Source organism: Microtus oregoni, unplaced genomic scaffold (genome assembly GCF_018167655.1).
Source record: "Microtus oregoni isolate MIOR12 unplaced genomic scaffold, Mior012 000087F_ref0000451, whole genome shotgun sequence".
Taxonomy (NCBI): domain Eukaryota; kingdom Metazoa; phylum Chordata; class Mammalia; order Rodentia; family Cricetidae; genus Microtus; species Microtus oregoni.
Window position 1 is genome coordinate 799,486 of NW_024544554.1, and position 22,898 is coordinate 822,383.

At 36.3% G+C, this 22,898-nt stretch overlaps 1 protein-coding gene and 1 non-coding gene across 5 annotated transcripts in view; one reads left to right on the forward strand and one right to left on the reverse strand.

The window, feature by feature from the left end:
- LOC121442184 (PTB domain-containing engulfment adapter protein 1) overlaps window positions 1–22,898 on the forward strand; it is a 229,989-nt gene that overhangs the window by 135,687 nt on the left and 71,404 nt on the right. For all 4 annotated transcript variants that reach the window (XM_041643623.1, XM_041643621.1, XM_041643624.1 and 1 more), the window contains exons 2-3: window positions 9,488–9,559; window positions 12,985–13,046. In XM_041643623.1, coding sequence (XP_041499557.1) covers window positions 9,532–9,559; window positions 12,985–13,046 — 90 coding nt within the window. In that variant the 5' untranslated portion in view covers window positions 9,488–9,531. The remainder of the gene's footprint in view (window positions 1–9,487; window positions 9,560–12,984; window positions 13,047–22,898) is intronic.
- LOC121442220 lies at window positions 11,335–11,459 on the reverse strand. Its single transcript, XR_005973537.1, has one exon. It is a non-coding gene; the product is annotated as a small nucleolar RNA SNORA63 (small nucleolar RNA).

The window sequence follows — 22,898 nt, forward strand, 5'->3', positions numbered from 1 at the left end:
AATGACAACAGATATTAACACATTCCAAAATTTATAAGATAAGGGTCCACATGTGTTTTGAGTTATTGTCTTTTTCTATTTTAATAACTTGCCCAAAGGAATGATTACTTTAGTTTGATAGTTTTTCACTGTATAGTTCAAGGGGCTGTGGCAAAGTATTGAGCAGAGAGTAACTACATCAAAAGAGAGAGTTCCCCATTTCAAGGATTCTGGTATTGGAATGTCTTTAGGAGAATATGAGTTTTGGTAGTTACTGGTGCGTGTGTCTCAGGCACCTTCAAATTTTCTCTGTTCACTATTAGTTCCAGATGATGTACAGTCTTGCCTACCCAGCCCGGATCTGCTTACTCAATCTGGCAGATGAGGGAAAGGAGATAAAATTTAAACTGAGTAAGAGGACTTCCTGTAACAAAGATGGGGAAGCCAGAGATGTAAAATCAGAATAATAATGTGTAAAACACCTCAGCAATTTTTGTGATGAATTGATCATCATTTGTGTTGAAATCCACATTCAGCAAAGTAACTTGGAAATGTCCTTTCTTACCCCTGATGTCATAAAAAGCTTCAAAAGAATATTCATTCATATAATTGTTAATATGCCAAACCAAATGTATACAGTTTTGCGTTTATGTATGGTTTTATTTTTTGCTTCTTAGGTCATGAGCCTATTTTTAATCCTTGAGTAATTGAAAATTTTCTAAAGCAGTACACTTAGCTGAATAACTATGTTTATTATAATAAGGGAATATTTCTTTCCATAAAAGGGCACTTAATTGTTAAATGCTATATCTAAAACCAGACCAATTTCAAAGGCATTTTGTTTTTATTTAAAGCATATAAATTATCAGGATACTCTGCCTCCCCTCTTTGAATTACAAGCCTGGAAAAATCTCAGCCACTATTGCTGTATGAGCGCCATTAAATAACAATGGGCTAGAACACACACGCACACACACGAGTGCACACATTCACATGAATGCACACACATTTACAGACACCGTTGACATATAAACTTTAGTCGGTGACAATGGCAAGAGCACGCGCGCGTATACACACATTTACAAATAAAAACACACATTCATACATTTTTATTTACTTTGTATGTGATTGTAGGTCTCATGCAGCCAGTAAAATTCCCCCAGATTGGATTCTATTTTCAACTCATTCTCTTATTTGCGATGACTGTCTTGCTCTCCTCTCCACACCCCTCCTTTCCCTAATACTCCCTCACACATTTTAATTGTTTTCACTAAGGGCTAATGACCTACATCTTATTTAAATGAGAAACACTGCTCCAAAGAAAAATCTAATATTCTCCTCTCACCCAATTACCAAGCAGCAAGGAATCCTTTGTACTTCCCTGAGTCAGCTGTTTTTGTGTATGATGTTTGAATTGTTTTATTTATCTAGAGATAGTTGCTTTACTTGTGGATTTCTCTATATAATTGCATGTGTGTTCAAGACTTTTCTGCGTTTATCTTCTATTTTTTCTTTATCATCATTTTTTTCTATTTAATTCGAGTTTTACACCTGCGCTGTGCATTTGTAATAGTTCTAATTCCAATGGCTGACTGCCGTTTTATCTCTTGTCACCTTCTGGTTCCTGTCTTTATTCCTTGCTCCTATTTATAGCAAATCTTTTAAGTTTTCTGTTTCCTCTATTCATTTTCTCGCTTCCTATTCTCTCAGGATTCAAAACCAGCTAGACTACTTATCATACGATTGTATCTCCCAGACTTCTGAAACTGCAGTGGAAAAATCCACAGTATAGTGTAAAACTAGTAGCTTTTTTTTTTCAAATTTCTTCTTTGTAGTTATCACACACTACATGTTCGTTTTTTTTCCCTTTTGAAAATATTCTTTATTATGCTATTGGAAGACAATACTTTCTTCATTCTTTTTTATACCTTTACTGCTTTGGGTATAAACTGTTTCCATATTTTGCCTAGTGGATAGAATATACTTTGACTAACTATCACTTGTCTATTTCTAACTCACTGTCTGAATATCATCTCTATTGCTATGATAAAATATTCTAAAGAAAAGCGACTTTGAGGAGGAAAAGACTTATTGTGGGTTACAATTCCAGGTTAAAGTGTATTAGTACAAGGAAGTCACAGCATGGGGAACTTGAGACAGATGGTCAAGTGACAGTCACAGTCAAGAGTAGAGAGAATCGAATGTATCCTTTCTTGCACCTCAGCTAACTTCTTTCTTTCTTATACTGCTCAAAGCCCCATGCCTCGAGGATGTCACCACTCACAGACATGCCAGCAAGTGAATCTCACCTTTCTCTAATGTGGACCTATGTGGAAGTTAATTGCAAAATAATATTCTTTACACTATATGAAGATAATTTAATAAAGAGCTGAATGACCAGGAAGCAGTTAGATGGGGCTTCTGGGGACAGAGAGCACTCAGAGAAGAAAGGCAGAGTTGTCAGCCAGACCCAGAAGAAGCAGGACGTGCAGGGCAAGAAATAGAAGCCATGAGCCACATGGCAGCATGTACATGAACAGAAATGGGTTAATTTGCATTATAAGAACTAATTAGAAAGAAGCTTAATAAGATTGAGCTTTCATCATTAAGAAATCTCTCTGTGTCATTAATAGGGAGCTGGCTGATGGGACAGAGAAAAACTTGTTACAGAATTTGTTAGGTTTCATACTCAATAATGGAGAGTTTTATTTATATGACTATGGATCCTAAATTTGTTTAACTACTGGACCATAGATTGTGTCAATTTTGATGTTTACAACTAACCAGCACACTCCGAACTGAGCCATCAACTGTAATCCGGGCACTTTGTCATCGTGTATCGATTCCTACCTACTATCACACAACTCTGAAGTCAGCCACTCATTTTGAGCTGTTCATTTGGTATCTAAGGACAAACACTTCCTAAAGAGAAGACTTTTTAAAAGTCTCTCTCTCTCTCTCTCTCTCTCTCTCTCTCTCTCTCTCTCTCTCTCTCTGAGTGTGTGTGTGTAGGTGAGTGTGGATGTGTGAATTTATTTATGGGTGTGTGAAAAGAGTAATCATGAATGGCGGAAAGGATAGAAGAAGATGCCAAGGCCTCAGAGCTGTATCTATAGGCGTTTGTAGGCAGTGTGGCTTACTTATATAGATAGTTACTGAGATCTGTGCTCTGTTCTTCATGATGTTGAGTGGGTCTTAATCCAGTTAGGGTGGTGGTAGCTACTACTCACAGTGGTATTGTGCCATTCTATACCCATAGATGTCATAGCTGGGTAGGACTTATGGCTACTCCCTTCCTTTGATAGCCTGCATGGTTCTGTCTGGTCCTATGAAAGCAAGTCCTGAGGGAGGAGATACTCAGGTTACTTCCAACTCAGGGACTGCTCAGACTCATTTTTTTCACTCATACTGAATAATATAAATAAATTTTAAAAGTTTACTTATTTACCGTGATTATATTTTTGAAACAACATGCCCTTACACTATTAATTCTTTTCAGCAAATTTTGGAGGCACATGTTTGTTTTTATGTCGTCAGGAGAACGTGTACTTCCTTAAGAAGCAACTTATTTGGTTTGGAATTCAACTAATGTTTCCTATAGGTATTTCCTCCATGCTAAGCATGGAAAAAGTGCAATCGGTTAGCATTCAGATTCCTGTGCTTTTCTAGGGCATCATTTTCTAATTCATTTGTTGGCTTGTTGTAGACAGAGATACGGAAGCACTCATTAGTGCAGGGATGAAATGGCCACGTTGTTTGAATGGATGCCCTGAAAGGGAGATTTTCAAATTAGTTCAGCCAAGTAGGTTGAGGTTAGTTGCCAAAAGTTTTATAAATGTGCTCAAATGATTTGTCACATAAAAACTAAATCTAATCTTCGGTAAGAAGAGGCTTATGAGAACATTCCAGTTCCAGTGTGAGTAGGTGTGAGGGAGACGGGGTGTGGGGGGAGACTGGATGCAGGGTGGGCTGGGGTGAAGAAGGCTGGAATTTGGGGCAGTGTATCTGAGAATGATTCACCTTCAGGTCAGCCTGGCAGCAGCTCAGGAAGGAAGTGTTGGGGATGATGGGATTGCCCACATCCTGGAATCTTGGCAACGGAGACATTAAAGAAGTTTGATTAAGACAAGGCGGCACGTGTTTCCTGTCTTGTACACAAGCAGTTCGGCTAACCATTTATAGAGTGAAGAATATGGTCTTGGAGTCACAGTTGCCTGTGCTTACTACAAAAAGAACCCCGAATCTCACCCAAACCATCTGAGAAATGGTCTCTGCTGTGTTTGAACTTAGAAGAGAAGGGAAAATTTTTTGAACTTTTGTTTGTTTCCAGAACTGCAGGCCCAGGGTCAAGTAGACTACTTTCAGACAGGTGATGAGGAAAAATGTTTTACCAGTTATAATTGAAGCATTAATAGGTAAGTGAAATAGAAAACTAAAAAAAAAAAAAAAAGAGCTTACTATGGTCATACTAAAGTTAAATGGAAAATGGTCATGGTAGCAATGGCAAAAGCAGAAGGTGATATTTACATATCCAAGGTGATATTGACATATCCAAGTCGTTCTGTGTGCTGGCCTGGCCAGTGTATCCATCCTTGTTCCCATGGTGAGGAAAGCATTAATGGCTGAAGCCTTCCTTTCCCCTACACCTTGGTTTCACATCAGGAAAATGTCTCCCATTATTCTGATTGCCCACTTAAGTTGGACAATGTATGATTTTAGGGCCTGTTTTAACAGTGGCAAAAAGTAATCTCAAACCTTTGCTCAGACGCAAGTTCTTTATAGTTCAGTGAGCTGCTATGTAGTTATAATAGCCATTCTGCTGTGTAATATGATAAAATTGTTCATTATGATAAAATTGTTCTATTAAATTAAGAAATTCCAAAGAAATCAAAGAATAATTATAATATTTAAATTTTAAAAAGAGCAATCTGTTTTGTTTATCTTAAAACAGCCATTAAAACGTGTAATATGGTTAAAGCAGTAAGTTCAGATATTTATAATTACTGAGTTTTAACATTGGGTGTAATCTTAAAACTGCGCCTATTGTCAAAGTACCAACATATCAACTTTTTTACCAAGGAAAAGAATTCAAATGTCAAGTTCTTTTCAAGTATAGCACCTCAGTGACACATGGAATATTTGAAACTGAATCAAAAGTTTATACTATTGTTTGTGGGTAGAGATAAAATAGAATGCATATTTTAGTCATAGAAATCTATAGTCTTTAGTTTTAGGCTCTAACAGCATTAACTAGGCAACCATACTGTTTATCCTAGTCTGTCAGAGGAGTTCAGGTGGTTTCGCCAAAGACAGCTTCACCCCTGTAATTGAATCCCATGGTTCTCGGTCACTAGGACAGATATAGAAATATTTGATAAAATGACCAAGGCTGCAGATTTACTGAATTACAGTACCATGTGCACAATTTAAAAAGGAGAAGAGAGCATAGGTGTATGCACATTGCTGCAATAGAATAGCTGTGATTTTATTTTAAAGTAGATAAAGTATTGCTTTGGATTTCTGCAAAGAACAGAGTTTGTAGTTCAAAAGCAGACTTGAGAATTCAGGTTTTCCACAATCCACACAAGTCAAGTATGTGGTAAATGTTTATTTCAGCAGAGACAATTGTGTTTTCTATTAATTATTCATTAGTCTCTGAGAATATTTTTCTTACCAACATTATTTTCTGTGTAATTATTGCATTTTAGAGAAATGCAGAGCTGACTCTCATTAAGGACACAAACTCTTAATGAAAACCCAGGAAGAAAATAGTTTAATTGGCATTGGGAAGAATCATAATGAAACCTCAGTGTGTAACTACTGAAACGTGGCCAGAGTTGGAGCAGTTTAGCTCAACATCATACACTGAAGTACACATACGAGGATAAAGTTGTCACTGGCAGGAAAGGGATTGTTCTGAATTGTGTGTCACCTTCTGGTCCTAAGGATGTGGGAACCCATGTCCTCACCTGGAGACGGAGTGGTGATGTCAGACAACAAGCACAGCGTTTAGTTGCTGGATAACTACACAGCCTTTTGTGATGTGCCAGCATCGACCCAAGATCTGACTGTGCAGGGCAAGAGCCACAGCTGTGGAAAGGACTTTTGCTGTGCCTTATTGAAATCCTCTTAGGATAAAAAAAAACCCCACTGTTATCAAAATAAAGCCATTTAAACTCATGAACTGAAATGCCAGGAAGGATAGGGTGCATAGTTTTACTTTTCTTTTTGATTAATTAAACCAAGAACCCAGATGCACCTTTTAGTCCATTCTTTGCTCCTCCAACCGTTGCAGAACATGCTAAAACACACCCCTAGCGAGCGGCAGGAAGTGCTCTGAAGGCTCGCGGTGAGACTAGGAGTTTTGGCCACAAGGCAGGTGTCACCTCATGCGCCATCGTTGCATGTTCCTCTTTCATAGACCTTTGCCTCGTCACAGAGTCCCATGTCCACTCTCTCCTACCTACGAATATGGTGAGAATGTGAAAGTAGGAAACCTGTTATGCTTGTCTATTATCTTGATACACTCGTTGTAATGCATTATATATAAGGTCCTAAAACATATCTATGGAAATAGCAAACATTTTTATGAATGTGATCTGGTCCAGGTCACACATGTGCTAGGGGAAAGAGATGATAAGCATATCTATATCTATCATTATATCTATCTGTCCCTTTGTTTTGTGCTTCTCCAAGTTTGCCTTGCTATCTATAACTGAATATTGACCACGTTTAATTATGATGGCTTCATTTTGTGAACAACAAGATCTTAAAGTGACTTTTATCTATTGATCTTATGTGTGTTTTCATCAGTTTATGCCCCTCCCCCTTAATACTTCAAAACTGTTCCTGGAACATTGAATCACAAAGTAAAATGGAATCACAAGTAAAACTGAAACCCAGAACTATTTTACAAATTCTAATATTAAATCTACATCTAGTTTCCATTATCATAACAATATGGTTGGATTTTTAGTTTTTAAAAAACCAAAGATTCAATATATCAGACTAGTAGACAGAAAACTGCTTTTCCTTAAAAGACTGCACACTTTCAATCTTTTAAACCAGCTCTGAGTATCAGTGGTTTAATTCCTGCCCCGTATTTTGTTTATTTCAACAATGTTGACTGACTCTAGAGATCTTTAAATATTTCACTTATAAACTAAATTATTATAAAGTGGCCTCTGTATTTCATCTGTTGTTAATAAGTTGTAAAGAAAATGTAAGATAAATACAGTCTAATTAGATCTAACGTCCATTTTTATCTCCTCTGCCCCAATGCCCTCTTCAGTCCTTTGCTCCCAGCTCCTACTCTGTCTCCCTTACCTCTTTCTTCTCACTGGATGCCTTTAAGATTTATTTTTCCTTTGGAATACTTAAGCAACTGGGTGATGATGTGTTGTGGTGCAGTTTTTGCATTGCTTTAAAGATTTGGGGTTTGTTGAGCTTCTTGGATCTCTGGGGCTACAGTTTCACCAAGTTTGGAAAATTCTTACCCTTTATAGCATTGCTTCAATACTCCCTTCCATCTTCAACTCTCTGACTTCAGGAAGTTTGGACCACGTAAAGTTTTCCCACAGTTCAGAATACGTGTTCTCTCCCTCCCAACTGCCTTCTTCCTCTGCTTCCTTCTAGTCTTTTCCTCTGTTTCAGGCTGGTCTCTATGGTCCACTCTTCTCTCGGTTTCACTCTTCATTCTACTGCATTTTTTTTTTTACCTGCCACTCATTCTAACTAGAAGTTTTGGGAAAATACATCTGTCTCTCAGTTCATAGTTCCTTGACTTTAGCCCGATCGTCTCATGAGGGCAGGTCATAGCAGCTCTCACGTATCCACCATCCTTCTCTGGGTCAGTTTTCGTTGACTTTTCTCTTTATTTTGCATTTCATCTTTTGGTTTTGTTGCACTCCTGATATTTGACTGTGTATATGAATTGTGTTTTCCTGGGTTGTGAATAATACTCTAATCTTTAACATCCTCTTGAGTATACATTCGAGATGAGGATGTTCTTGGGAAGTTTCATCCTGGGGGTGATCTTCCTTTTAAACTTTATCAGCTTTTTCCTTGGGCTAGAAATTCCTCTATTAGGCAAGTAGAGAAATTATTGAAAATATGAGATTAATGAGAGGTGTTTTTGTGCAGTCCAATGTTTTAAGCGCTAGTCTGAGTTTTGAGAGCGCCTCTGGAATAGGAGTTTCTATGCTGACTGATACACTCAGGGTGAAAGGGTTGGTAAACTCATCCTGAGTAAGTGGCAAGACTGAGTTGAAGAATGTTGTGGGGAAAGTGTTCCCAGAGTCATAGTCGGTGCTTGGTCTTTTTCTTCTATCAACTGGACTTTGGACTTTGAACAGGAGAGGCCTTAGCGTGAGTCCCCCTGCTCTCTTGATGTTTGAAAGACAGAAGCACACAGATCTGGGATCCTTTATTGAAGATGTGAATGTCCATTGATTTCTGTGATCAGGATTACATTGGAAGATAGATAAAGATAAACATTATGGAATACTATTTAGGGACAGGGTTAAGTGCTGCAATATGTCAGCTCAAAGTCCTCCAAGGCATGCATATTGTTTATTATATTTATTTGTGAAGTTAAGGAAGTAGGTTACTTTTCTTCTGAAGTTGTTGAAGACAAATGCAATCAATTTTGAATTTCTCCTTGGCAGAGATATATAAGAAAACTATTATGGTTTTAAAAGTAAAATCCTTTTATAAATACATTTACACGTTCAATCACTTGGCTGCAAAATGGGCTTTCCAACCCAGACATTTCATTTTACCTACCTGATGTTTTATTAAACAGATATTTTAACTTTATATAATTGAAGCAGTGGTTAAAAAATGACAATGTGAGTTATGAAAGAATAAAGTATTTTAATTCCAAAACGTCTTTTTAGTCATCTGGAAATGTTATGGCAGCATTAGCTAGTCCTACTAAACATGAGGACCAGTGTAAAATCTCTTTAAGAGTGTCTGCATCTTAAATACAACACTCCTTCCACATTCATTCAAAAAGGCTTCCAAATAAAGATGCTAACCTTAACTTCTTCACACACTATTAATATGCAGTATCTCTGAGAAGGTATCTAGAAGTAATTTTTACATGAAAACATCAGCTAAGTATCTGAGTTGGACAGCTCATCTTGCAAAACAAAAAGTCCATAAGCATATCTCAGTTATTAAGGAGCAGATATATTGCACTTAACTCTGTCCCTCATAGTATTACATAATGGTTATATTTATCTATTGCCATGTGGTAGGCAATTGCTTGTTGACTATTTCACAGCTTTTAAAGGCTCTATAATGTAAAATTCACTAAAGCTGGGTGTGATGGGGAATACTATCATCTCAACACTTGTGAGGTTAAGGCAGGAAGATTGCCCTGAATTTGAAGCCAGATTTGGCTACTTAGCAAGACCTTCTGTCGGAGAAAAAAAATAAAAAGCAGATAAAACTATTGTAAACACAGAGAAAGTTGGTCAACAATGCTTTGTTTGTGTTTTAACAGGATACTTAGTGTTACTGAGAAGAGCAGCTGGGCGGACCCACATCATGAACCGGGCCTTCAGCAGGAAGAAAGGTAAGAGAACTTGGCTCAAGTCACTATTGCTAATAAAGCAGAAATAACACATTAGCTTTTCCTATTAGGACAAATCACATCTACAAGAGGTACTTACTAATACATTTTGGTCATCCCCTAATTAAATAGTAAGTTATTGTGCTTATTTCATAATGATATAAATATTTTATATGTTCTCTGGCAATTGTATGCTATGCTATGAAATTGCATAAAATAATTTATCTGAAATCGACGATAAGATTATAGATAAGCAATTGCAAGTTTCATTCTACACTATAAATTTAAGTAGATATTATAAGCTGTCAAAGAATGGTATAGAAAATATAATTATTGTATCAATTTTGGAAATTGACTTTAAGTTTTTTGGGTAATAAAAAGTGACCCAACAGTAAAAATAACCATAATTATTTAATATATGGAAAATAGATAGTCCAGAGCTAGAAACTACAGCATTAGTGTTTCATTTTATTTAGTGAAGCCAGATGAAGTGTGCTCTACCCAACTTCAGTCTCTGTTTGAGTAATCCAGGATTGAGTAATCTCCTTCTGGCCTATGAGAATGAACTTGAATTTTGATCATCTGCCCTCCATGATACAAGGGTTGTAATTATAGGCATGTGCCATTGCACCTGTTTTTGAGGTGCCAAGGAGCAAACTCAGGGCTCCGTGCATGCTAGCCAAGCACTTTATGGATGCAAATAAAGTGAGCCAAAGATGCCCTGGTACATACAACACGACAAGACCAGAAATAAAAGTGGAAGTAATTGTAACTCTTTCACAGGGAGCAGAGTTGAGAATTCCGTGTATGCTTCTGATTTAAAACCCACTAACAGGGAAATAGTTTTTCCTTTTTGTAATAGCAAAATCTAGAACCAGCCTCAGAACACACGTGTCTGCAGTAAAATACTTAGGTCACATTCATCAGCTAGTTCACAAAGACCAGATTTTTTGCTAGACATAGATCTGATTATATTTGTCTGACTCACAAAGCCCCCATCTTCAATTCAGTATTTACTTGAAAGAGATATGAATTGTTTCGCATTGACGTAGTCAATGGAACATGAGTTTGGCACGTTTGTGGACAGTGAGGGGAAACTGGAAATACAGACACTTGTGATTTCTTACAGTGCTTTATTCTTCCCCAATTTATCAATCCTCATTAAGTTTAATGATTATCCTAGTCAGGAAATTCTTGATCAGTGTTTTGTTCCGCCTCTAAGTTAGACTGTGACTGGTTTCACTTTTGTTTTCTTTAGTTTGTCAATTGACATTTTGATGAGTAAATTTAGTTGTAATAATGTTCAGCATTCAAAAACTATTAAGTTATTTTTTTCTTTATGGAAATTTTATTTTATAATCATTAACATTAATATTAAATGTAATATAGTAGAAGTAGGTACTCTATATTATGCGCAGAGAAATAGATATAGCCATGATGTATTGATCTTTCAATATTTTATATTAGAAACATGCTAGCATATAAATGTGTTTAATATAGGTATTATGTATTGTCCTAAAACAAGTGAAATTATAGGAATATATATACATATATTTCTGAATACACACACACACACACACACATATATATATATAGAAAGGTAAAAAGCCATATATATATAAACCTTTCTGCTCCTTCAGTTTTTAAAACACATATTAATGAAATCATATTGGCTTCTGCTAATGTAATTTTAAAATCACCTCAAATTAATTTTGAAAATACTTTGTTGGTTTTACCTGTGTATTTGTTGAACTTTCAGTTAATAATACAGGAAAGAAATGTTTGAAACCAAGCGTCTCTGCCTGACTATGGTAGAGCTAAGCAGGGATAGTAAAGTATCAAATACTTTCAGCAGGGGGAACGACAATAGAACACTTTAGTTATATTGTAACTTTACCTGCATGAAAATACTTTGTTGGTAACCAGTGTTCCCTTTCTGTGTGCACTTATTTATTGTTTCTACTGGCATGCACTTTCGTTCCCAGTACTTAGGAGACAAAGGCAGAAGGATCTCTTAGAGCTTGACATCAGCTTGGTCTACATATGAAATCCAGCCCATTCACGGATACATTGTGAGATCTTGTGTTAGAAACACAAAACAACAAGTCATATTTTAAAATTCTGTTTTATTTGTCGTATTGATTCTGATTTTAAGGTACCCTGAAGAATAATATATACATAAAACTTCTCTAATAGAAATAAGATATACCCATATATTTAAAAGTCTTACACCAACAAATGCAATTAAAACTATTAATGATGATAAATTTGCCTTATGTAAACCTTGGCTACTTTTTCCCCTTATACATTTACTATAGTATTTGCGAATTACATGGAATGTATAAGTAAAATACAACATTGAATGAAAATATAGATAATATAAATATAAGCAGCATGCAATACATATTAGTATGAAAATCTGACTTTGTATCTGTGTACATGTTTTTGCGTATGTATGTATGTATGTGTGGGGGCCAGATGTTGATATTGGGTCTCTGTCAGTTACTCTCTGTCTTAATTTTTGAGACACAGTTTTGTACTGAAGCTGGAGCTCGTTACCTTAATGAGATCAGCTAGACAGTGAGATCAAGGGCTCCTCGTGTCTCTGCTTACCCAGCTCTGCAATGAGAAGTGCGATGGGGCCACCATTACATCTATACTACAGATCTGAACTCAGGGCCTCATGCTTGCTCTGAAAACACTCTAACTGCCAAGCCTACTCTCCTGCCCTTCAATATATCCCTTCTGAAATACTTTATTTCTAATATTTCATTACGTTTATCTACATTTCCAATGAATATGCTTAATATTATTCATGTTCAAAACTTCTGATAGTAGACATTCAACTATTTTTTTCTAATTTAAAATAAGGATTATCTTAATGACATTCCATGAGAACATAATCACTAATGTATTTCAACTTCATTCAAGTGCACCTCCTCCCTTAATGTATTTTCCCTTTAAAATGCACAAATTCTGATGCTAAAGTTATCGTAACTCTAAAAGGACAGATTATTTTTATTATCTGGAAATGATGAAATATACCTTGGCATTCATGAAAGCATTAAATAAAAGAAGACAGGTACTTGTCTTAACTTGCATAATTGTTTTTGCTCATAGCCCCACTATGTTGTTCTTATAAAATGAGAACCAGGGGAAGAGCAAGCGTGGATAACTGAAGGACAACAAATTGGCTGTGGCCAGCTTTGGCTACATAGCAACACCCCAATCATTCATGAGTGACTTCTATAGTAAGAAAAAGATAAATGCCTGAATCATTTCCATTTACAACATTTTACTTTCTTAATTCAAGAAAGTTCAGAAGATTCGACTGCCTTCCCCAGTATAGATTTCCTTCAGGTAAGAATATATAAACCTCATTATAAAAATTGATGGTTTAATCCAATACTTCATTTTCTCTGTTACAGACAAAACATGGATGCATACACCTGAAGCTTTATCAAAACATTACATCCCCTATAATGCAAAGGTAAAATAGTTATTAGGATATTATCTGATTTTACTTTGTTATGTGTTGTTTTGAATAATTGTGCTAATTTTAGAAAAATTGCTAATGCGTCAACGTTTCCTGGTAAGTGATCTTTGAAACTAATTTGACATTGCTTAAATAAGTAATGTAACATTACTTATTAAATTCATCACTTATTAAATGACTTATTGAAATCATTTTAATCTCTAAATTAATTTAAAAAGAAATGTGTACCTTTTGCAGTTTCTCGATCTATGTATTTTAATTCATGCTTTTTCTTATTATGAGTTGGACTCTTATTTAAGTTATTTTGCAATGTCACAGACTCTGGGAAATTAAACAACTTAAAATTGACTTCCTTTAAATGCATTTTAATATTGTGGTTCATCAAAAACAAATAAAAACTCATCTAGGAAAGTGAGATGCAATTTTAACGTGTACTTGGAATCCAAGAAAATAAGCAAATGAAATGGAAAACATAAAAGCATAAAATGTGTTTTTTTTTTTTATTCTTTCCTGGATTACTGTGTTTTGATGAGGCAGCCAAAACACTAATGCATGTGCCATCGTTTTAAAGATTGCATCTGCTGTTTGAAGGGACATAAATTGTAAAAGGTCCATTAAAGAGAGACGAGTCATTGTATTTAGCAAAAGATCTGAACTTGTTTACAGAGAAATCTGATTAGAAATTTTGCAGAGGCATGAAAAATGTAATATTTGAGATTTTAAATATTGGGTTAAGACAAGCTCAAATTGCTGGACTCTGAAGACAACATGGAGGGCATAGGAAACTTCAATATTTAAAGGAGAACTTATGGTTTTTATAGGTTAACAAACTATACTCCGAGATATAATGAGCATAGACTCAGGGATTATTTTAGAAAATAAAATGAAAAACATTATCCAGCAGAAAATCAACTGTGCTTAGTGGGACCCTCAGCAGTGCTGGCTCATGTCCCTGTTGACAAGAAGATGTATATAATAGGATTGAGGACGAAATGACCACAGAATGTGCTACTCTGAACTGGGATTTGATAGGGACAGAAAAAAATGTGATTTCATAGAGAAATAAAAATGTTCTAATACTTCCCATGCCTCAGAAATAGTCCTGAAATTGTTGTATGCTTATTAATTTCCCTATATGATTGGTATGAAGGCTGATTGCCACTGCTTATCATAGTTATTGAACCTGAAAAAATTTATTGCCTATCCTGCTAAGTATTTATCATAAAGAGCATGTGATATATATATATGTGTATATATATATATATATATATATACACACACACACACATATAGCTTAAGACAGCTATTGTTATTTTAGGCTGCATAATCAGGCCTTGACAGTCATAGTACAGTGACATCCTTTAGCTGAAGTTATCAGGGCTATTTCATCTTTCTGTAAGGAAAATGCGTCGTATTGGAACTCCAGTTTGTTAGTATTGGGAGACTCTATTCTAATTAGAACTACCTTTTATTTTAGTACTGCAGGGGTACTGCGACAATGGAGATCTGTTATGTAGCCGGGGTTCAGTGGCTTGCACTGTACCAGACAATAACTGTAAAATTACTGACAGTCATGAAAAACTATAGAGCGCTTCCCACACAGAGACCAGCATCAATCAATTCATAGGGTTTTAGCGGCAGGGCTTCACACAGAGACACTGTTTAATAAATGAATAAAGCACTAGGTGTTATTATGTGCACTTAGAGTTATGCAGCTTTTTATGGGAAAGCGGGTTAGTCTCATCTGTTTTATTTTACCTAATCTGTGAGGATATATATCATGGGAACACCAAGTAGCATTGCAGCAATTGAAGAACATTCATTTCCCTTCTTTGCAGTGCTTGTCTTTTTAGTGAACCTGTTTTAAAGATGTGTTCTCTTCTCGTTAGACCTTTACCATCTGAAAAGTCAGTTCATTTTCACAGGAAGTGGTGTAGTACAGGATGGGAGATTACAGCCCACGGAACTAGACTGCTTTGACCGATAGCCTACCTAAAAATTTTAGCTGTGTATCACTGGGCAGACCATTTAATTTTTCTGTCCCTCGACTGTGCATTCAAGAATAAGGGAGGCAATAACAGCAACTTCTTTTTTTAATTGAATTTTATTGAGCTCTACATTTTTCTCCGCTCCCCTTTCTGCCCTTTTCCTCCCCTTCAACCCTCTCCCAAGGTTCCCATGCTCCAAATTTACTCAGGAGATCTTGTCTTTTTCTACTACTTATGTTGGTTAGATCTATGTATCTTCTTAGGGTCTTCTTACACGAGTAGTTTTAGATAAAAAGAAGGTAGATGAAGTTGGAAACAACATATAACATAAAATAAATCCCCAATAAATATTAGCAACCATGTACTAATTATTTTTACAAAACTTATTATTTTTCACAAAACTTATCAAAATGACAGTCCTATAGTCGGTTTTTATTATAAATGATTTATGTATCAATGTCGGACATTGTCACTGACATATATTTCATTCAACCCTTATCGACACAGGAGATTATGGTGCTCGTGAATTTTTACATGACTTCTGTTACTATTGATGTTTCTGATGGCCTCGTATACTGAATAGCAATGTTATCATAACTTTATGTTAGGAAACAAATAATGAAACACTGAATATTTTGCACTGTTAGTTGAGAAAGCTGAAAAACTGGGGTTTATTTGGCTTTAAAGTTTTATGTTTTTATAAACTGAATGTGATAATAACAGGGAATGTATGCATGATTTAAATGCTTACTGTATATAAAGCATTGTTGGCTAAAGCTTTACTGAACGTTGGTATACCCCAGAGCTCTGTAGAAAATGCTTATATTTGTGTAATGTCTATTATCATCAGTAAGCATGATAGCCATCATAAAGGTCACAATATGCCCTTGTGTGGTTTCCATTGCTGTGATAAACCACTGACCAAAACAACTTGGGAAGGAAAGAGGTTATTTGAGTGGTAGGTTTCAGCCCACCATCAAGGAAAGCCAGGGCAAGGATTCAAGGCAGGAACCAACCAAGAGGCAGCAGACCATGGAGGAATACTGACCTGTTCCCTGTTCTCAGTTTGCCCTCTCGTACTATACAGAACCACCTGCCTAGATCTGGCACTGCTCACAGTGGGCTGAGCCCTCCCATATCAGTCATCAGTCGTGAAAGTGTAACCCAGACATGCCTGGAGGCTGGTCTCGTGGAGGGGATTCGTCACCATGGTAGGCTCCTCCCAGGTGATTCCCGCTTATGTCAAGTTGACAAAAACCAACCAGCACATACCATGTTCTCTGCCACTCACATGACACTCATGGGAAGTTGTAGAGACTCAGAGAATAGTACGTCACCCTCTGAGGTAGGATTCCCAAAGTTTACAACAGGGAGTGCCGTTTCCATCCGACAGGTGTGGCAGCATGAGCACAGTGAAGAAGTTTTAGCATGAGCACAGTGAAGAAGGCACACATCGGATGCAGCTGGAATACTACAAGTGCTGAAACAATTTATCAAAGATTGGTCACCCAAGTTGGATCATTAGAATTGCGTTCACTACTTTTATGTCAATTTGACACAAGCTGCTTATTTTAAGAAGAGGAATTCTCAGTTAGGAAAAAGACTCCATAACATTGGCTCATAGGCAAGTTTGTTGGGAATTTTCTTGATTAAGGGTTGATGTAGGAGTGCCCAGCTCAGTCTGGGTGTCAACTCTGGGTAGTTAGTCCTTAGTTATATAAGAAAGCTGACAGAGCAAACTAGTAAGCAGCGTTTCTTGCCTTGAGTTCCTGCTGCGACTTCCCTCAGTGTTATGGAGTATGATCTGAAAGTTGTAAGAAACCCTTTTCTCCCCAAAGTGTTTTTGGTCATGGAATTTTATCACAGCAATTGATACCATAACCAAGACAAGAGAAATGATAAGCGGGAAGGGGCGGGGGGAGAGAGGCGCGCGCGCGCGTGTGTGTGTGTGTGTGTGTGTGTGTGTGTGTGTGTGTGTGTGTGTGAGAGAGAGAGAGAGAGAGAGAGAGAGAGAGAGAGAGAGAGAATCATAATGGACCATTGAAATTAGAGGGCGTTGAAAGTTCTTGCCAGGTGCTGACCTTGCAGATCATAGGGGTAGAATTCCCTTCTTTCTTTGAGAAATAGAAATTTCATCTCTGTTTCGTTCCCAGGATTTTTTTTTTTTTTTGGTTTTTCGAGACAGGGTTTCTCTGTGGTTTTTGGAGCCTGTCCTGGAACTAGCTCTTGTAGACCAGGCTGGTCTCGAACTCACAGAGATCCGCCTGCCTCTGCCTCCCAAGTGCTGGGATTAAAGGCGTGCGCCACCACCGCCCGGCTTCCCAGGATTTTTCAATTGCTTGTGTCAGGCCTGCCTAGATTATCTAGAATAATTGCCTTATTTCTAAAGTATCAATTGAGTGTAGGCATAAAGCACTCCTACAAAATGATTTCCTCACAGTATCGAGACTAGAATTGACTGAATATTGACATTATAACTTGGGGAGTTTGCACAGAGGACTTCTCATAAGTCTCATGACGGACAAAACTGGAAAGGGAAACTGAGAAGACTTTTTTGGATGACAGAAGAGTCGCTTAAGTCGTAAACTAAACATACGAGATTTTAATGATCTCTGTAGTTCCATGAGAGCTAATCTTGACCAGCAGAGGAAATCATTAGGCCTCCTAGGAAGCCATCTTAATGGCACAAGCATTAGTAATAAGTTTACAGAGTGGTAGGAAATAATAAGTCATAAAATATGGTGATAAACATCAGATAATAATAGGTGCAACATAGGAACAGATTATATACTGAGAAAAGGAATATAACTACTTTCATAAAGGCTGAAAAAATAGTATTGTTAGAATATTGCCATCACTTTACCTTTGGCATGCACTGGTTTTATATTAAGGAGATTAATTTGACATAAATGTTTTAGAATGGCAGTTGTGCCCTGTGAAATACATGATAATGGTCATTTGAGAAATCTTTAATTTTTAATTTTCTACATGAATATTCCTGTCCCTTTAATTTCTTTTTAAGAGTGCATTTTAGTTTCAGCCCCTTTCATTTTACAAAGTAACTGATGTAAAATATTGTTCTTGATCTTTGTATTGAAATCATTTTGAACCACATGTGGATACAGAATAGCAGGTTATTATTGAATATGTGTCAGTTTATGTAAGGTTCATTAGTTCTGATATTTTATTATGTGTTGTGACAGCATTAGTGCTAATTCACTGGAAATTATCAGCATTTCCTGTGTATTCTGTAGCAATGCTTTTTAGTTTACAGGTTATAACCTAAGGAAAAAGAATGTATTCTGAGATCAATGTTGTGTAGATCATCGGAAGCCCGCCTTTAGAAATAGAATAAATATAAAAAGGAAGAAACTCCCAGAATGCATGTGGCAAACACTTTTTTGTTCTGCAGAATTATGCTCTATAGTCAAGGAATTCAAAAGCTCCTGCTTTCCAATTGTGACCTATAACCTGTTTTTCAACATACTAGACCAGATTTAACTAATTTAAAGTACAAATCAATAATTGGATAAAAACCCTATTGAAGCAGCTACCAATTTTTAGAAAAATGTCTCTCGTGAGAGCATTAGCTGGCCTAGAACTCACAGAGATATGCATGCTGCCTGCCTCTGCTCCCTGAGTGATAGCATTAAAGGTATGCGCCCGATAGCCATATGGTGGTATACTCCCAGTAGAAGAGATGGTTTACAAGTTTAATCTCATACCCTCACTGAATACAGCATCTCATGACAACCCTTCAAATACTCATGGAGTCACAGGGTGATGAACAATGTACAAGACAATGAAGGGCAGCATTGAGCTCTGACATCTCAGTTGCCTTGTCTAAACGTTTCTCCTTTCCTCCCTCCTTCCCTCCCCCTTTCTTCTATTCTTCCTCTTGTTTTATGAGAACGGGTCTTGCTGTTGATGCCACGCTAGCCTCAGCCTGTAACACTTGTCTCAGGCTCCTTAGCGCCTCGGATTATTAGTGTGCCTGATTTCTGAGACACATTTTTAACTAAAATTGACCATAAGTAGCCAAAAAATTTATTCACTGAGTTCGGGCCAGATGTGATTGCCACTTGAATGAGATTAGGGGCTAGAGAAGAGTCACAGAGTCTGAACACATTTTGAAAATAAGGCTGTCAGGATCTAAAAGATGGATTTTATATTCACCCCCCCATTGCTATAATTAGAACATTAAAGCAGAAACTTTCAAAGACATCACCCACAAGGAAGCTGCATTTCCGTGCCCTCCCATTTCTGACAGAGGAGCGCTAAGTTGTCTTTTCTATGAAGGTTGAATACTGCCAGATTTTCGTTTCAATCAGTTTGTTGTGCTATTCATTTAACAATGATTTCCTGAATAAAGACTTGTGACAAATGTTTCATATATTTATTAAATAGTTTATTTTAAAATGCATACCTCTTCTTGAATCCACATGCCTTAATACTTTTATTAAATGTTTATATTTAGGATATGTTCAAAGGACTCTTGGAGTTGTAATTTAGTAGTGGAACACTTGCCTAGAGTATGAGAGGCCTTAAAAATCACTCCTCAGAAAGTATATACTCATGTCTTTATATGTACATATCATTTGCAATTCATGTTATAAGTATAAAATAAATACATAATATATACATATAAAATAAACTCATAGCATAAGGTATGAAACAATGTATTCTTAAGTACATTGCCATGTTATTTTATGTAATGGGCATTCTTTTGTTCTAGAGTCTAAAAATGAACAAATGTAAATAGAAACATAGACTTTGACCTTAAACTTGTGGTTTTCCTGAAGAGAGATAACTGTCAGAAAAAGAATAGAGACTCTTGGGGGAGAACTCTGTAAGTGCCGAGAAAGACCCTGAACTATAAATTTCAAAGAAAAATTTAACGAGGGAATTCCATCAGTTGTCAATATTTCCTAGTGATGTTGAGTCTCCTACAGGAACCTAGCTGTGTGTGCTCTCCTCTCGGTATGCTTTGAGGATTGCTCTCTCATTAAGCTATGCACCTTCTGACTACCCTTTCTCAATCCTCTAAACTTCTATACTGTATAAGCTCTTTTTTGTTTGTTTGTTGTTTTTCTTTTTTTTTAAATATTTTATTTATTTATTATGTATACAATATTCTGTCTGTGTGTATGTCTGCAGGCCAGAAGAGGGCACCAGACCTCATTACAGATGGTTGTGAGCCACCATGTGGTTGCTGGGAATTGAACTCAGGACCTTTGGAAGAACAGGCAATGCTCTTAACCACTGAGCCATCTCTCCAGCCCCTGTTTGTTGTTTTTCAAGACAAGGTTTCTGCGTAGCTTTTGGAGCCTGTCCTGGAACTAGCTCTTGTATACTAGGCTGTCCTCAAACTCACAGAGATCCACCTGCCTCTGCTTCCCAAGTGCTGGGATTAAAGATGTGCACCACTACTGCCCAGCTAATCTATAAGTTCTTATTTGGCTTCAAAAACAAATATAAAGAAACAGAAAACAAAATCAAGCTATCTATCTATCTATCTATCTATCTATCTATCTATCTATCTATCTATGTATCTATCTATCTATCTATCGTCTATCTATCATCTATCTATCTATCTATCTATCTATTTTCACATTACACACACACACACACACACACACACACACACCACATCTTGGCTTTTGCTGTTCGAAACTTTTAGCTAAATCTATTCAAAAGGATTTGGAATAGGAAAATAAAAACATAGATATGGAATGTGTTCTTTTTGCACATCACAAGAATAAACATTGTACCCTGAACTCCACTGCTGTTAAAATTTTCTAGTTATAGTTGATGAAACTCATTGCAGTATAATTGGAATAGCCACTTTGCAACCTATCTTGGTTGAAATTTCTACTTTATTAACTCAAATCAGATTGATGTGATTTTTCTGTTTTTTTCAAAAAATATTTTGTTGAAGAGCTTCCTGATTACATGGACCTGCATAGTTGATTATAAGTTACAAACAAGTGTAGAAGAATGTATAATTTTATCTATCTATCTATCTATCTATCTATCTATCTATCTATCATCTATCTATCCATCCATCTATCTATCCATCCCATAGTTTTCTATGTGTATGTATTTCTCTCTCTCTAGATATATGTCATTGCATTTCATATATATATATATACTTGTTATATATTCAACATATATATGTTTGATATCTATCATCTATCTGTCTATCTATCTATCTATCTATCTATCTACCTATCATCTATCTATCTATCTATCTTCTATCTATCATTGCATTTGATGTGATACACCAGAATCATATTATTAATGTGATATTTTCAACTTAGACAGTATTCTGTCAACTCTGGAGTCTGCCTTAGTTGTTATATTTGGCAATAATTGAGTCCTTTCACTGTTAGGCGAAAAACAGAAACAAACCACTCCAAATCTTTTTCAGGAATTTTATTTTATTTTATTTTATTTTGCTTGCTTCAGACGCTGTAACCAGTGATGGTTTGCAGTAGCCACCCTGAGAGTTTCACTGGGAGCAAATGACATTTTCTGCAGGCGCACAAGAGATTCAGTACTGCTAGCCCGGTGAATGTACAGAAAAGGAAATGTTTGACAGACCCGTAAAGAATAGCACCACGATGATTATGCCTTGACATAATCTTGAGTTTCCCACAAGTGCAGTCTGAAGCAAAATATTTTGTGAAGTTTTTTCCTATTTTTAAAATCAAACCTAGGGGAGGAGGCAGAAATCTTTAATAAATAAATAAATTAAATAAAAAATAAAATTAATAAAAAAAATCAAACCTAGGATCAAAAAGAAAGGCATGCAGACTATTAAAAATTCCTTGGGGAGTAGCATGCTAGAAGTTAATGAAGAGCGAGCTGTTCCATTAAGAGACCTAATGAGTCATGATAAAGAAAGATTTCAAATTAACGGAGTAATCTGATTAATGCTTAGGTTGTTTCTGATGAATATGTCATACACTAAGCTTTTGTGAAATATTTTTATTAGTTTGTAACTTCACTGGGGAGAAAATATATAATGTCTGCTACTGTATCAAAGAAAAAGGAATCAGGGCTGAAACATGTTCATACTGACCTCTGTGGAACCATAAAACACCTTGGAAAAGTTACACTTACGTAATATATTTCTGAAACACCCGAGATGGTTGAGAATTCTAAATTATTAGGACATTTCGGAGTAATTTTATAATGCCTATGAGAATTTGCCAAGTTTTCTGGTTGTGGCGCAAGAAGAATGTAAAGAATTAGTTTGCAAAGTTCAGAAGTATTTTCTATAACCCATCTCACTTATTCAGCTATGAAATTTTCATTACAACATGGGCTCCAATGATAAATTCACTTCTGGACAGAGCTTTCGTAAGAAGTTTCCTGGAATTTTAGACTTGGTCTTTGGTGATGTGAGTCCGTACAATAAGTTCATTCCAAACATTTGCAAACAGAAGGATGCTTATGTAAATTAGCTGCTGTTTCGTTTTATCTAGTGTGGAAATGTTATCATTCTGTTAGAATTCTAGGCAATTCTGCTTCTGCAGCCATAAGCCATGTTCTTTATGTGATATAGTAGCACTTAATAAGAGCACAGAAATCTCTAAAAGGCTAGTCCCCCTCCCTTTGTAGTGGGAAGTTATAAAGTGTTTTAATACTAAATGCTGAAAATTAATATGGCCATCATGATATACCTAGATGTTTGTTATTGAGCAGTGATCCTGTAGGCTGTGTGCTTGTTAGATAAAAGGCAAATTCAGAAATTGAAATGACCGTAGACTACGTATCTTCTCGGTTCTTCAGACAAAATGTACATCAGTGGAATTCCTGAGAATTAGGTTTTTTAAAGAGGGTATTAGTTGCT